Here is a 17,888-nt window from a genome sequence, read left to right on the forward strand (position 1 = left end):
TAGCTTTAAGAAGGGGTTGGCTGGTGTTTAGCAAGTGAGGGAATACAGGGTTATGGGAAATAGCTCATAGTATAAGTTGATCCAGGGACTAGTCCAATTGCCATTTTGAAACCAGGAAGGAATTTTTCCCCCCTCTGAGGCAAATTGGAGAGGCTTTAGATGGGTTTTTTTTGCCTTCCTCTGGATCAACTAGCAGTGAGGCAGATTAAAAATAAATAAATAAATAAAAAATAAAACGGTTGAACTTGATGGTACGTGTGTCTTTTTTCAACCTTACTTACTATGTTACTATGTTACTATGACAGGTCTGAGATGCCGGATTTTCTAATTTGGACTCCATCCTCGGGGTTTAATAAATTCTGAAAAATTCATGATTTTTTAAAAGTCAGATTTTATTAAAAAAATCACAAATTTTTCAGGATTTTTGCATTTGGAGTTTAGTAAATAACCCCCTAGGAGTACAGGGTACTGAAAGAAGGAAAAATCCCTCATTTAAAAGTTTTATTAGCACCATGGACAGCACCTGCACTTGAAAAGAACAATACAAGGGAACTGCACTATCTGAGAGAGTAGTTATTGCTCAGTTAAGCCAAGCAAGCTTTTTCTTTAGAATAATTATAATTTTTTATAATAATTGGACCATTAGGGGGTTGGAGCTTATGGGAAATTATTATTTACAGAATACAGTTAATATATATTGTAATATGTGTAGATAAAGATTTGAAGGCTTATGGTCAAAATGAATGTATTGTGTATGCGCGGGGAAGCAAATTAGGAGGAAGATGTTCCTGACATTTTCATATCATTTCTGATGCACAGCATTACAACGTCATTGGCATGGGATTCTTTTGGCACAATTGTTCTGCTCCAAGTGACACATTGTGCTGTGGGAACCCTGGTGGTGCACGAGCTTTGGGGTTCCCCAGTGTCAGTAGGTGCCGTTGGATATGAGTACGCAGCATTGCAGTCTATTTTAATGTAGTCACACTTGTGACTGCATTCGTAAACAGGGGTGGATTTATGAATAGGCTGCCCTAGGCTAGAGTGCTCAGGGGCACATTTAGCTTTTTCAATTCAATTCTTAAAAGAGTTATTTTTATGTTGTTTGTGCTGGGCCTGGGTCCAGGATAGAACTTTGCTAGGGGAACCTGTGGAAAGTGTAGACTAGGGGCCTCACATCTTAATCCACCATTGTTATATATGCTTTACTGAATATCCATTAGGGATGCACCAAGTCCAGGATTTAGTTCGGGATTCGGCCTTTTTCAGCAGGATTTGGATTCGGCCAGATTTGGGGATTCGATGCATCCCTAGAATTTTCTCTCTGCCATGCTGCCCCTCCAGTTGCCAGTCAGGATCTGTCTTTATTTTGTGATTGTTGGATAATTCATTTTTTTCCCACCTGATTCTTATATTTCCCTCATGCTCTTGTAAGCTATTACCATGGCAACCCCTATGGTCTATGCAGCTAAGATGCACATTGTTTCAGCAAAAAGGAAAATAAAATGAAACTCAAAAATGGACTTATATGAGGAATGATTGGGGTCCAAATGGAAACAAGTAAAGTGTAGCTAAATGCTGCAAAGTGAATGGATTCTGCATATGGTGCCTGTTAGAAATCACTAGGGTGGAAGCCTCAGGCTGATTGGCCTTCTCTCCCGTGACTGACACATTTTCCTTGCATATATATGGACACACGTCTAACAATTAAGTGGAACGTATCTCATACTAAAACACTGGATTAAGAGATAACTGGTGATAGGAGCAATGTCACCCCATGGCCACATTCAAGCACTTGCCTCCTCTATATTTTCCAGAAGAATGAATGGTCTCCATTTCAACAGCACTGACATGCAGGACAATAGCTAATAATATCATAATGTGCAGGTTTAGGAGGTTTTACTTCCACTTTAAAATGAAGACAGAGTGCCGTATGTGCCAAAGTTCCACTGAAAAGGAATCAGTATCTCTCCCTGCACCTATAGAGCTGCTCAGGATTCTTCCTATATCAGCAAATAGCCGGCTAGAGAATGTGCCCAGAATACATGGATGTGGGCTTAATGTTATCATGCCTTCTACAGAACACAGCTACTTGTGAAGCAGATAAGAGCTATAATTCAATAGGGCAGCTCAAGCACAACAGCTGGTCATTCATTCAAACTATTACTTTCAGAGCAGTATTTATAGGGGCACAAATATGGGCAATTCCTCCAGGCCCCACTTCTTGTGGGTCCCACCAAGCGGCAGTTATATACAGAAGGTTTTGGGCTAAAGACATGTAGAACTGCTAGAAGGTAATGCGTGTGTGTATAGTAAGCAGCAACTAGATAGCAGTTTAAAGTCAGAATGGAAGATGGAGAGGGCTGAAAAAGAACGATAAGCAATAAAAAAACTGTTATTGGAATAATAATAAAACGGAACCCTCAAAGTCAATCTTTTTCGGTTGCTGGGGTCCCTGACTACCAAATAACATTTTCACTTGCAGCCTAGAAATAAACAAGAATGCTAATAATCCATAAAACATATTGCAGAAAGGCATGATCAGTACGATCGAAATCATTCGTTATTGCTTTACGGCCCGGAGAGATAATAATTTTTGCAAAGACAGAAAGGATACGTCAGTTTATCTGTATGTCAATAGTTATGGAACCTACTGTAGAGAACTGCGGCATATGTTGATCCTTTATAAATGAATAAATAATAAAAATTTAGATTTATCTTTCTAAACAAGTATATAGTAAAGCAGAGGCATAACTAAATGTTATTGGTCCCCACAGCAAATTATATTTAGGGCTCCCAACATGTCCAGTGGTTGTCCTGTTTTACCAATATATATTAAAATTGCTCATTAATTAGAGATTCATGGGGCCCCCTACACCACCTGTGCCCCCCTGCAGTCGCAGGGTCTGCTTCCTCTTTAGTTAAGCCCTGTAGCAAAGATATGTAGCAATCTATGGAGAAGTTAAAGCTTTTTAAAGGCCACAATTATTATACCAGAGTCCATAGTAAATGATAATGAAAGTAAGGTCAGGAGAAGCGACAGAGGGATGGGAAGGGTAGATACATAATTGACAAATGAGCAATAATTAATGGGAGGATGATAAAACCATCATCTATAACAGACTTTATAATGTGCAGACGTTGCTTTACCACTTGTTCGCCTGTAGATGTCACACATGCTCTTTTGAAGCAGCGCAGCTCTGAAGCATCAAAGTTAGATTAAATTCTTCCTCTGCCTATGGGGAATCTTCGTCTCTCTCTTGAGAAAAAGTATCATCCGAAACTGTGCCATCCAAAAATCCGTTTTTATTGTATAATAGAAAAGCTGATCCTTCTCACACACTAATACTTAATCTCACTTTGCTCAGAGACTTTCCCACTTGTCTAACAATGAATTGAAGCTTCTCAGTGGCAACGTATTCAATTCTGGGTTTTAAGACCTTTGGGATACAAACACCTCCTTTGTTGTCCAATATTCAATCAGCCCCCTTCTCCCATAGCACATTACAAGGGTATCATATATTATATGGAACCTTAACTTAAAGGGATACTGTCATGGGAAAAAAAATTTTTTTTCAAAATGAATCAGTTAATAGTGCTGCTCCAGCAGAATTCTGCACTGAAACCCATTTCTCAAAAGAGCAAACAGATTTTTTTTATATTCAATTTTGAAATCTGACATGGGGCAAGACATATTGTCGATTTCCCAGCTGCTCCAAGTCATGTGACTTGTGCTCTGATAAACTTCAATCACTCTTTACTGCTGTACTGCAAGTTGGAGTGATATCACCCCCTCCCTCCCCCCCAGCAGCCAAACAAAAGAACAATGGGAAGGGAACCAGATAGCAGCTCCCTAACACAAGATAACAGCTGTCTGGTAGATCTAAGAACAGCACTCAATAGTAAAAACCCATGTCCCACTGAGACACATTCAGTTACATTAAGAAGGAGAAACAGCAGCCTGCCAGAAAGCATTTCTCTCCTAAGGTGCAGGCACAAGTCACATGACTGGGGGCAGCTGGGAACTTGACAAAATGTCTAGCCCCATGTCAGATTTTAAAATTGAATATAAAAAAATCTGTTTGCTCTTTTGAGAAATGGATTTCAGTGCAGAATTCTGCTGGAGTAGCACTATTAACTGATTCATTTTGGAAAATTATTTTTTCCCCATGACAGTATCCCTTTAACAATCACTCTTCTATAGTTATATGGCCCACCCAGCATAAAAACAAGCACTCACACAGTTAACTCTCAGGCTGGGACCCATCATACTTTGCCCATCTTTATTTTAAACTGCAATTGTCCAATTTGTTCCCACTTGTTGCTGAATTATAATTCCTGGGACACTGGGATTTGTAGTTCAGCATTGTATACAGTACATATTGATGACAGATTATACATAATGGATAGATAGATAGACGATAGATAGAAAGATGATAAATAGATAGATAGATGAATAGATGATAGATAGATGATATATAGATACAGTAGATAGATAAAAAGGCCATCGGGCAAAGGTGACCTGCTTTCTAGGACCCAGCAGTTGTCGGCCACTTGTTGTTCTGCTAAATGACCCATTCTATTGGCAGATTGGCTTGGCCTGGTTTAGTGTAGGGACCTGCAGGACACAGCTTTCTCCACTAATATTGTTTTGTTGCCTCGAGCACTTTATCCATTAGTGAGAAATCATTACTCTGCTGGGATACAGTTTATAATAAGTGCCATTTATTTCTTGTACCTTATTTGTGATTATTAGATTGAACTGACCAGGCCTGTTATATCTGGCTCTATACTCCCCTTGGGAAGAGAAAGTTACATTCCAGTTTAAGCACCAGCCACGCTGTGTAACTCTTTGTGTAGGAGTAAAAATGGGTTTCCTGTAATACAGGCAATAATGCACCTCCCGAGCTGTAATATACAGTATATAAGAATATTAGGTGTCAATCCGGAGATCCAAGATTATAAAAACAAAAGGTTACCGGCTGAAGTCATGGAACTCAGAGGGTGCTTCTAATTTCATCATATTTTAAAGAATCATGTGACATAATATATCACCAGTAACAAATAAACAGAATATCACTAAGCTCTGTATATAAGGATACATCATGATTCTTGTCTGTTATAAGGATATTATTACAGGTTTATGATAGCTTCAGCGTTTTGAAAGAATGCATACAGTGTTGGACTGGGGTGTCCAGGGCCCACAAGGGGTAGGGTAAGCACCTTTTCTCGCTGGTAATAACCCCTTTTGGGTTGGGGGTGTGCTTGGGGGTGAGGTGATGATATCACAGGATTGGGAAATGGGTGGATGGGGCTGGAAATTGACATGTAAGGCAGGGTAATGGGTGGAGTAGAGGCGGCCTCATTTTTATAAGGGGTGATCAGCAACAAAGACAGGGAAGGAAGTGATTTATAGGGGTTTACAAATCTATAAACAAGTTAACTGCTAATAAATTTGTAATACCAGCCCTAGCTGGGCCGATTTGTCAAATACTGGAAAATACAGACCAGTTGGGATCCCTAACTAGGGTTCACCACCTCAAGAGCACCCCGCCACATGCCTCCTCTTCCTTGTTACAGGAAATATGTGTCACCGCATATTTTTGTGGTTCACCCACAGATCACAGGCAGGAGGTGTGGCCCATGAGAGAGCTGGATACAACTACAGAACATCTGGCTCCACCAGATGAACATATTCAGTATTTCACCATACTAAAGGCCTTCACACTGCAGTTATACCTTCACTTGGACATCCCTCACCTAGTAGTTGTGTCAGCCAAGTTCCAGCAGGTCAAGAGCAGCACCATGATGTGACTTTATGTGACAATACGAAGATGGTATAAGTGCTAAGCTTTCTGAGAAGATGTTCCTGGTCTGCCTTACCCTTTCTGGTCTGCATACACTACTATCATTTCCACACACAGCTAATGGTGTTGTGGAAACACGTGGGTGATGAGCAGACCGGGTTGGGTGCCAGAGGTCCTTGTCCTGGGTCTACACCTTCACGTTTACTGGGAAACTACTCTGGTATAAGGAATTTCCATTGCGATTTGACCCGATGGGAAGCAAAATACTGAGGTATCATGTTTCTGCTTTGTCTACACTCTCCTATATAGGCCAGAGAAAAGTAAGCAGACGCATTGCAGAACTGGGCCACACACTAACGTTTAATAACATTACAGAAAGACATCAGTGTGATAATGATCAACCTCATTTTTTGCTTCTCTGTTAGAAAAACAAGCTTGTCTCAGTTCCACTCCATCAAAGTCTTTCCATGTCAACTACGGAACAGATCTTATGCAATTAAAGAAGGCTACAGAACGGGACTGCAGGCGACACCTTCCATAACGAAGCATATAAGAACATGTTTTAAACTTTCAGGAGGTTGGGGCTCTTTTTTTAGTGTTCTAAAGACCTGAAAAACTTCCTTATTCAATTAGACATTAAAGGTATTTCCTCGGGTGCCTTCTGCTGCTTTCTTTAATTGCAGGAGATGCAGATGAAGGTTAATGAAAAGATCTCAATGTTGCCTTCTGGTCAGCTCTTTCACTTTGCTATTTTCGCTTTTTCTTTGATTCTGTTAAGTAGCCAAATTCTGAAGCGTAACCATTACTTCATAATATTTCCTGAAGCAGCTTTCCCTGTGCTAATGTGGAGTTTAAAATCTTTCTTAATATTTTACTTCTTAGTGGAAAAGTTTGCGTTTATTTCTACTTAGCTGGGCCTGCTTGCCACTGTATGTCTTCTCTACAAGAGGTCCTCTGCACTCAACCCTATATCAATATATTACGGATACTGAGACATTTTGTATCTTAAATGTCATGTAAAGGCAAAAAAATAAAATCCAATTTTTACTTTCTTTAATGAAAAAGAAACCTATCTCCAATATACTTTAATTAAAAAATACGTATCGTTTTTATAAGAAACCTGACTGTATGCAGTGAAATTCTCCCTTCATTTACTGCTGTGGATAGGAATTGTCAGATGGTCCCTAACTGCTGAGCAGGGAAACAATCATACTTATGAACAGCAGGGGGAGCCCCCACCTTACTTCCCAGCCATGCAGAACTCAAGCGGCTTTGTTTGTTTCCCTGTAGAGCAGTCTGCGACTATTAGATTTTATTTTTGCCTTTACATCCCCTTTACTGTTTCCAACTCCAGCTGCAGGGACAAAGATCATGGAGCCAGATTTAAACAGATAAACTGGGATTCTATTTGGAGGATTATTTTGCTGCAGCAACAGGTTCTGCAGAGTTGGAGAAAGTTTGTATTAAACACTACAAAAACTATAACTTTATATAACATTAACTTTTAGTATGATGTAGTAAGTGATATTCTAAAACAATTTGCAATTGGTTTTCATTTTGTATTATTTGTGGCTTCTGAGTTATTTAGCCTTTTATTCAGCAGTTCTCTAGCTTGCAGTTTCAGCAATCTGGTTGCTAGGCTTCAAATTAGACTGGAATATGAATAGGAGAGGCCTAAATAGAAAGATGAGTAATAAAAAGAAGCAACAACAATAAATGTGTAGCCTTACAGAGCAATTGCCCCCCATAGGAAAGTTTGAAAGAGTCAGGAGAAGGCAAATACTTAAGGAACTTTAAAAATAAATAATTAAGACCAATTGGAAAGTTGCTTAGAATTGGCCATTCTACAACATACTAAAAAGTAAGTTTAAAGGAGGAATCAGGAACATGTCAGTTTTACTTATAATGACAGGTTGCAGTTTTCTTTCTTTTTAAAACTGCCCCCAGCACACTGGTACTTACCCCTCTAACTCTCTATAGAGGCTTTAGAGTTAGGTTGTTTCATTCACACTGCAATAGGGGTGGCGCCACTATAGTCTGGGGAGACCTATGGAAAGAGCTCAGTACTGTCTGTGAAAAGGGTAAAAACCACTCAGCTGGGGGGTAGTTTTGTAAATAAACCATCTTTACTGTGCATTGACACATTCCAAATGATCACAGTAAATGTGCACTGAGAGACGTTAAATTGTGTATTTATCCAGTGCCACAAGCCCATTCAGACATGCATCACACTATGTTTTAGTGACACATGGATAATGCACATCGGTTCACATTAGAATAAGTACAAGCACATTCCTGGTGTACTGTTATTAAAGCGCATGGCTGGGGTTAGATAATGCTCTGCATTTATAGCACCTTTATTGGCATCTAAAGTGCCAAACCTCCATGTCCAGTATATATATATATATATATATATATATATATAGTCAACTACAAGAGGTCCTCTGCACTCAACCCATTATCAATATATTTAAGACAGCGACATTTTGTGCATACTGCTACTAAAAAATGCCTTACCCTTTAAACAACACAGGGATTGTTTGTCCATATATTGCAATATATTTAAGCTGGCCAACTACGTCAAAGTCATCCCATATCTGGCCAGTCCTATGCTCAATTTTCATCTGATTCATTAAGAATTCTATTGCTTCATTATACATTTTACAAAGGGACTAAGTTTTACCTGCAACTTACTAGCTGCTTTCAAAGTAAACCTCCATACTTGGCTGCCCTTTTATTGGACATCTTTTAGTAGCAATATGCACAAAATGTCTCTGTCTTAAATATATTGATAATGGGTTGAGTGCAGAGGACTCTTGTAGTTGACTATATGTATTTTGTGGTCACAGCCTCATTGCACCCCCGCCTAATGGTTTTAAAAAATAGTGGTGAGCACAACTTTTCCTTGTTTGTTATATATATATATATATATATATTCCACCAGGATGTTGGCACTCACGATAAATGGTGTTAATTTGCCTGGGTGCAGAAACAATAACTTCATCCATGACACTCCAAAGGAATCCGCACTCACAGGTCTTAAGATAAAAAATATTTATTTAGAACAAATGACTAACGTTTCGGCCTCTCCGAGGCCTTTCTCAAATATATATATATATATATATATATATATATATATTAGCTGCAACATAAAGTACAGGAGCACAACCCTATAATGTCTAAAGGAAGTCTATCACACACATATAGCAGAATGCTGCCTGAACAGCTCTAAAATATATCAGTAAGGGAAATAATGGCATGCATTCCGTTTAGGGCTCCTATTTCTCCCGATGACTTGTATGCCCTCTAGTGGTACTTTTGTCCACTGAGGGTCATAGCTATGCCAACAAATGCAGAGTTTAAGGCAGGACCCGCTTTTATGCCCCTGTTAGAGAATAAAGGAAGAGAACAAGAAAAGTACCTGAACTTCAGTGTTTCCGTAGCACTTAAAATACCTTGACCCTTGATTCAATACTCAAGGGTTCTGGGAGCTGTAGTCCAGCAACATCTAGAGACCCAATGTTAAGAAGCAGGGCTCTAAGGGTAATGGCAAACACAATAAATCTTTGCTGCCTTGGGTGACAAAACGTTCTGCGTTTCCTTCCCACCGACTAACATTCGCATTGCTAGTGGTGAAGTTTCCCATAGTTTCCTTGCAAGGAAACTTCAGGTGACTTCAGAAAGGTGAACTTTTGCGTATGTTTCACCACTGGTGATGTGAATATTAATAGGTGGCACGGGAACAAGGGACATTTTGTCGCCTGTATGAGCAAATATCTGTCATGTGCAACAAAATGTTCCATGTGCCATTGCCCCTACAGTTAAAACTATGCTGCAACATGACAAGTGAGAGTCCTCCTGCTGGGAACAGCTGCATTCTGCGATTCAAATGTCTTAATGGACTCTCCCTTGTTGCTCCAGAAATGCAGTGAGCACCATCTTGGTGCCCAAAATGGACCTCACTACCATAATATTTTGTAGGGCAGCCCATTGCCACGAGCCTTACCGCTACATTAACAACAACACCATTGGTATCCACCACCCCTGTTGCCCAAAGCCAGTAATATATATATAAAAGCCACACTGTATAATCTAGTTTCCCATGGTCATTTTAACTGCTGCTGTTTTGAATTGTTCTGGAATTGTCGGCTTGTGTTGTTTTGCATTGTTGGCTTGTGCTGCTTTGTATCATTGTATTGACCGGTATTGTTGACCTGTGTTGCCTGTATTGATTGGTATTGCTTGCATTGTTGGTTCATACTGTGTTGTTTTGCTGCTTGGTATTGTTGGCTTGTGTTGCTTCGCATCATTGGCTTGTATTGATAGGTATTGTCAGTTTGCCTTGCTTTGTCCTTTTGGCTCTCATTGACTAGTATCATTGGCTGTATTGTTTTGTACTGTTGGCTTGATTGGTATTAGTATTGTTGGCTTGTGTTGCTTTGCATCATTGGCTTGTATTGATTGGTATTGTCAGTTTGTCTTGCTTTGTACTGTTGGCTTGCATTGACTAGTCTCGTTGGCTGTATTGTTTTGTACTGTTGCTTGATTGGTATTTTCGGTTTGTGTTGCTTAGTATCATTGACTTGTATTGATCAGTATTGTAGGTTTGCGTTGCTTGTATTGTTGACATATATTGATTTGTATTGTTGGCTTGCGTTGCATAGTATCATTGACTTCTATTGATTGATATTGCTGGCTGGTGTTACTTTGTAGCCTTGACTTGTATTGAGTGGTATTGTCAGCTTGTGTTGTTTTCATTGTTGACTTTTTTATTGCATTGTATTGTTTGGTATTGTTTGCTTGTGTTGCTTTTAACCATTGGCTAGTATTGATTGGTATTGTTGACTTGTATTACTTTGTATCATTGGCTTGTATTCTTTTCTTTGAATACATCATTTTTTTTTCCACAAAGTTTCATTTTATTCTCAGTGTATAAACCTTGAAATGCAACAGGGATGTGTTTCACTGTCACATAAAAAATGTCAAGGCCTGGAAATGAAACATGGAGTAATTATCCCATACTAGGATGTATCTTGTTTGTGGGAAATGCTAAATGTCAGATATTATCCCAGCTAATAAATGTCAGCATCGAGCAGACACACAGGAAAATATCTGTCTGTCAGTCATCTCTCTTCGTGGCACCGGTCTCTTGCTTCTGGATTTATTGTGCTGTCTTCTTCAATCTCCCCTGCGCTCTGCATCTGAATTATTGGCTGGATGCAGCCGTTTCACTTTGTCTCATGGCTTTCAGTAGAGTCAAAACACAAATAGAATTGCTGCGTTGACTGAAAGGCTTTACATGCCCAGGTGATTTTACCTCCTTTTGTGAAGTGCTCAGCAAGTGTGTTTATAAGTGATGAGCTGGGAGGATCACTTGCTTACTTCATGGAAATTGGCTGTTCTGGCCTTTGTAATAGTACACTCTGCACTTCTGCCTTTCTATTTGTTATAGGTTTTGGTAGCAAGGGTAACAATGTGAAGTTGGAACTTTCATTAGCAGGGGAAAGGATTTGCACAACACACAAACAAACTCGGGCACCTTGGAGTTGTGTTTCATATACATTTTAGTTCAGGCTTCTACAACAACTGGCTCCAGGGCTGCCATTACAAATCACTGGGTCCTGCACAACAAACTTTTCTGGTGTTCAGTGGAACTTACCTTTAAAGTTCAGCAGGAGGCTCTCTTAATCCGCTGAGGGAGGTCTTCTTTGTTCTTCTCACCGGATGGCTTCTTCGTTCTTCTCTGGCGACGGCTTCTTAATTCTTTTGCAGCAACAGCTTCTTTATTCTTCTCTGGCAGGGCTTCTTTGTTCTTTTCTAGTGCAGCGTTTTCGTTCTTATCTGGTGCTGTTCTTCTTCTTTGGTGCTTTGTCTACATTCTCTTTCAGAACAGCTTCTTCCTTCTTCTCTGGCATGGCTTCTATGTCTTCAATGTCTTCTGCAGCTCGGCTGGACCCCCCTTAAAACCAGAAATCCCCGGGCAATGGATGACTGTCACCCCTATGCCCCCCTGATGGCAGCCTTGATTGGCTCAGTGGCTATTGAATTATCAGTGGTCAATTTGCTGCCGGGTTGGCTTAGAAATATGAACCTTCTAATGCTCTGAATTGTTGTAGGTCAACTTAGAACTGACTGTTCTAATGTTCTGACTTGCTACAGGTTAGCCTAGAACAATGAAGGTTCTAATGCCCTAAATAGTTGGAGGTTGGCCTAGAACTGGGCATTCTAATGCTGTACAGCAGAGTCTAATGGGGCCTCCTAATGTCAACTGTGAGATAGAAACAATACCAAATCATATAGCGGTTATATGGGCTTATGGTCTAAATAAGAATGGGCTGAAGGTAGGAGTCACAGACTTTGGTCCACTAGATCCTGGGCTGACCTGGAGATCCCTTTGTTGACTGGTTGAATGTCAACCAAAAGGTGTGAATGTTCTAATAATGATATCATGGGCTCTTAATAGAACACTAGCTGACAAACAGTATTTTGATGAATGAGTTCATTTAACATATCTAACAGTCTAATATAAACCCTCTGTCTATCTGGCATCAGATTGCAATTTTTTTTAAGTTTATGAAAAAATTCAAGAGCAATAAGGTACTCTGCCCCAGACTGCACCAATACGTTAATTCATCTAGCTCCCTGATGCCCAGCCTGTGGTTCATCAGCTCTGCCCAAAAGTCAGCTCTCAGTAACACCCAACATCATTAAATTAGTACATTAAAAAGAGGAATTAAGAGTGAGTTAATATGTTTGGGTTAAATTAAAAAAAGAAAAAGAATGTAAAGCTTAGAAGCCAAATCTGTCATTGCATCCTTGGCATAGTGTTTAGGAGTTAGAAGTGTACAGTGTATATGATTAGAAGCCCTTAGGAGGCAGTGCAAAGAAAGGGGAAGCGTAATTCCTAATTAGCCCTTTCTTCTTCCATACGGTACCACAGACTGTGAATGTATTTATTGCGGAAATTATTAATGAGGCAGTATGTTTCTCTCACATTGCTATGGCAGAAAGTGACTGATTTATCTAACAGGGCCATTCAGTCTTTTATAAAGGCAAATAGCATGTGTTAACTGTAAGGCCAGATACACACTCACTTACCCAGTCATGTCCCAATCTCCTCGAGCCACAAATAACTAGCCTGCCAAATACAGACGGCTCAGCTTCCAGTTATTATCCTGTGTGGGTAGTCATGGTTTGTTTCCACTTAGCTGTGACTTCATAATTGGATTAAATGTAGCACAATGCACACAGACTATTATTTAGTAAACCACTAATGACATAAATATGTTTAATTACCTATATGCAGCAGTCTCATTTGATCTCTGTGCTCTATTGCCATAAATAAAGACCTCCGACCACGCTCCATTGAATGTACATTAGTGATGTGCGGGACAGCCTGAAGCTAGTGGGATCAAGATGACTTCCACACAACGTCCTCGGGTTCGGGCTGAACTTCAGCCTCCATTCTCCTTGCCCACAGCCTTCTTCTGCCCCACTTCTGCCTCTGAGAAATAGTTTTTATGTACTTAAGCAGGCCCTTGCCCCGCCCCTTTCATGACATCACAGCGAGGCAGGGCAGGGGGTGAGTATATAAAGAGGGGAATGCATTGGGTTAGGGTCGGGTGCAGGTGGAGGAACAATGGGTAAGGTTCGGTGCGGGTCAAGAAAACCTTGACCCATACATCACGAACGTAGGGGAAGTCTAAAGTCTAAAATAGAATAAGGCTAGAAATGCTGTATTTTGTATACTAAATATAAACATGAACTTACTGCACCACAAGCCTAATCAAACAAATAATTTATGCTTTCAAAGTTGGCTACAGGGGGTCACCATCTTGTAACTTTGTTAAACATCTTTGCAATACTAAGACTGTGCACATGCTCAGTGTGGTCTGGGCTGCTTAGGGATCATCATAAACAAAGCTGCTTGAGTTCTGCATGGCTGGGAAGTAAGGCGGGGGCTCCCCCTACTGTTCATAAGTATGATTGTTTCCCTGCTCAGCAGTTAGGGACCATCTGACAATTCCTATCCACAGCAGTAAAAGAAGGGAGAATTTCACTGCATACAGTCAGGTTTCTTATAAAAACGGTACACATTTTTTAATTCAAGTATATTGGAGATAGGTTTCTTTTTCATTAAAGAAAGTAAAAATGTGATTTTATTTTTTTGCCTTTACATGCCCTTTAAGAAAAACAAGCTGACACTAGGATGTTAAGGGGGAACTGTTTTGGAGTTGGGTGGTGGGCAGGTGGCCAGAGGAAGGAGGCACTTCTTCCTGGCCCTGCTTTATTTTATAACATTCAGGGGTTTATTTATCAAAATCTGAATTTTTCTAATATTTTTATTAAAAAAAGTCTGAGCAAACTAGATTCCACAATTTGACCTTATGTATTATTAAAAAAGCATGATTTAATCGGACCGGGGAAAAACTCAATAAAATCAAGCAAAAATCCTTAAATAAAAAATACTTAAACTGTAATGCTAATAAAAATAAAATATCATACTAATGATAATAATTTAATAATAAATTATTGTAAAATAAAATATAGATAGATATTGATAGATTTATATATATAGATCAATAAATAATAATAATAAAGCCTTAACCTAGTTTAATATCTAGTAGCCCTAGTTTCATAGCTAGCAGCACTATGTTACTACTTTACATGTTCGTATTGCAAACAATTTTGGCATTGCCCCTAACGCGACAGTAGGATAGCGATTGCAAATGTTATAGTTTGCATAAAACCCTCATTTGAAACACCGACAGGGACCAAGATAATGATCATATAGGCAGGCAGAAGATTGAAGACTCGTCGGAAGCCAGTGCTTCTTCCTTGGAGACGGCGGCGCTACTTCCTGGAGATTAAGACGCTGCAGAAGGAGAAGGCACCTCAGGAGAAGAAGCTGAAGTCGACATCTGAGAAGGAAACTGCCTTGGAAGAAGACGACATCGTTAAGGAGGCACAAGAGAGACCCCCATTTACAGGCAAGTTCCACTGAACACCAAGGCAATTCTTTTTTATAACTTGGGCAAAAGTAAATTTTTTTTGTAACTTTTAAGGTGGGCCGTGTTTTGAAGAACTTGTAGGGGGCCCTGGAGACTTGTTTTTTTTTCTTGAACCCATGGCCACCAATGTAGCCCTTGGCCACCATTGTAGCCCCTGGCCACCAATGTGTTTTCATAATTTGAGTAGGAGTCCACTGGCCACCAATTATTTTTTATAACTTGGGCAAGAGTAAAGAATTTTTTTTATAATTTTCAAGTGGGGCCCTGGTTTGAAGAACTTGAAAGGGGCCCCTGGTGACTTGTGTTTTTGTTTTCTTGAACCCCTGGCCACCAATGTGTTTTTATAATTTAAGTAGGAGTTACCTGGCCACCAATTATTTTTTATAACTTTGGTAACAGATAATTTTTTGGAACATTTTTAATGGGGTCCTGACCACTCATGTTTTTTATTCTTTAACTTGTAGGGGGCCCTGGGTGCTTTGGTTTTTTTCTTTAACTTGTAGGGGTCCTGGCCATTCATGTTTTTTGATTTTCTTTAACTTGGTAAACCAAATGGCTCTTATTTGTACAATTTAAATGCAGAATATTTGAAATCATAGTGCATTTTACGTTAGAGCAGGTACCTGCTTAAAGAGCCTACCTTAATGTGGTGGCAGGCTTAATAACCCTTGGCCAAATTATTTTATTCACTGTTTTAGTGCTTGTGTACTGGTGGGGGGGCGTGGCGAGGTAGGCGTGGCAAGGAGGACGGAGGTGTGGTTAGGGGGGCCCAGAAAACTTTGTTGTGCGGGGCCCCGTGATTTCTGATGGCAACCCTGGGTTCAGCAGCATAGAGTGGATGAAGAAACCTGATGTTCCACATGTTTAAATTTTAACATGACCCCCTCCTAAACATACAAGCAACATTTCACTACATCATGTAAATTGTTTTTAGTATTCTTCAGCAGAGATATACAACCAAAGGCATATAACTGTTATGATTCTGGGAGTTGCAGATTGAGTGGATATACATTCATGAAAAATGTAAGAAACAAAAAATGTCATACATCTGTAATGAAAAGTCATCATTCAATTTTCTTACATTGACAGCCCCAAGCACTTCTGATAAGGATACTGTACATGGATTCTTATTTGTGACCTTTGTGTAATATACATACTCATACATATATCACAAACATGTTTTCAAATCATGCAAAAATGATTGTGAATAATAAAAATTAATTTTACCTTCTGACAGAAGTACTGGGTAGTGATGGTAAAGACTGCAAACCCACAGCTAGCTTTCTTCAGTTCTTCTCTGGCCAATAAGAGTTTCTTTGTTTGCTCCTCACACTTCTCTTTCAGCTTCTGGATGACCTGACGATCGGTTTCTCGAGACTGTACTTCTGGTTTGGCAGCATATCCGTTCTTGGAGATAGTTGGCCTGAGTTTGGGGTGTCCTATTGTAAAGAAAAGCTGTGCATCAGAGGAACAACACTGAGAAGTAATAGAGGTATCATTTGTACATGCATGATATAGTTAGATGACTGTAGAAGAAATGCTGACTGTTGGTGCCTTAAGTTGGATTTGACATTTGTTTCAATGCAATGATCCTTGCATCCCTGCAATGAGCAAGTGGGAAGAGATTAACATATTTATATTGTCATTATAATAAGTGGCATTTTATTGACATGATTTGTAATCAGCATTTTCCCATTGTATTTCTATTATTATCCAGAGTTGCCAAGTGAGATAAAACGCAATGAGCCCCCCCGGCTGCTCTCTCCTTTGTTTGTTTGTGAAGGGTTCATTATGAGAAGTGTCATACTCAAATTGTCTTTGTTAAATTAGAATAGGAGAGCATCAGCACAGATAATGCGCCAGGCTGAGTTCCTCTATATGTCAGGATGGGCTGATAAGCTCAGTCAAGCCACAGGAGGTAGGAGTAAGGCTATTCAAGGATAAAAGATTCACTCGTAGGGTTATAGATTGTAACTCAGCGGAGGTTGATTTTGGTGCTCTCGCTGCTTCTCTATTTAGTGTATTGGCTGAGTAATATTGGAAAAGCCTTTTCCCTGCAGGTGATAAATAGATAACAGCACAAACATATTGCATTAACATTCTGGGGCAGATTTACTAATGGTCGAATATCGAGGGTTAATTAACCCTTGATATTCAACTGCAGAATGTAAATCCTTTGACTTCGAATATCGAAGTCGAAGGATTTAACGCAATTAGTTCGAAAAATCGTTCAATCAAACGATTAAATCCTTCGAAGGATTTTAATCAACCAATCGAACAATTTTTCTACAATCAGAAAATTGCTAGGAAGCCTATGGGAACCTAGGCTAACATTGCACCTCGGTAGGTTTTAAGTGGAGAAGTAGGGGGTCGAAGTTTTTTTTAAAGAGACAGTACTTCAATTATCGAATGGTCGAATATTCGAACGATTTTTAGTTTGAATCGTTCAATTCGAAGTCGAAGGTCGAAGTAGTCAATTCGATGGTCGAAGTAGCCAAAAAAAACCATTCGAAATTCAAAGTTTTTTTTATTCTATTCCGTCACTCGAGCAAAGTAAATGTGGCCCTCTGTATTCCAAAAATGGGGGTGGATTATACTGTTATTATAAGGACTAAAAGGGCGGTCACTGACCTACAGATATAAAGGCATTAGGCTGCAGAGAAGCTTTCCCCCTGTGTATTGTACATTTCAAGCTCCATCATTAAAGATGTCTCCATACAGGGCGACTGCTACAGCCACTAGTGCAGCAGTTTGTAGGCAATAGAAGCACAACACAGAGACGTGAAGTAGTACAAGTACATAGTACAAGATGGTGACAGATGGGCAACATGATGGCATTAGCACTGTGTTTAAGTCTAGCCCAGTAGCTGGAAGGACCTCAAAAACATAGCTGCAATTTTGCACCATTACAGGAACCAATCTGGACTTTTATACAGGTATGGGACCTGTTATCCAAAAAGTTCGGGACCTGGGGTTTTCCAGATGATGAATCTTTCTGTAATTTGGATATTCATACATAGTAAGGAGAGCCAAACCCTTGCTAATTAAAACCCCAACCCCCCACCCTACA

At 39.7% G+C, this 17,888-nt stretch overlaps 1 protein-coding gene across 1 annotated transcript in view; it reads right to left on the reverse strand.

Moving 5' to 3' along the window:
• LOC108709955 (microtubule-associated tumor suppressor candidate 2) overlaps window positions 1-17,888 on the reverse strand; it is a 288,085-nt gene that overhangs the window by 53,460 nt on the left and 216,737 nt on the right. Inside the window, exon 7 of the mRNA XM_041584508.1 lies at window positions 16,046-16,257. Within this exon, the coding sequence (XP_041440442.1) occupies window positions 16,046-16,257 (212 nt within the window). The remainder of the gene's footprint in view (window positions 1-16,045; window positions 16,258-17,888) is intronic.

The sequence above is a fragment of the Xenopus laevis genome, chromosome 2S, assembly GCF_017654675.1.
Source record: "Xenopus laevis strain J_2021 chromosome 2S, Xenopus_laevis_v10.1, whole genome shotgun sequence".
NCBI classification, from domain to species: Eukaryota; Metazoa; Chordata; class Amphibia; order Anura; family Pipidae; genus Xenopus; species Xenopus laevis.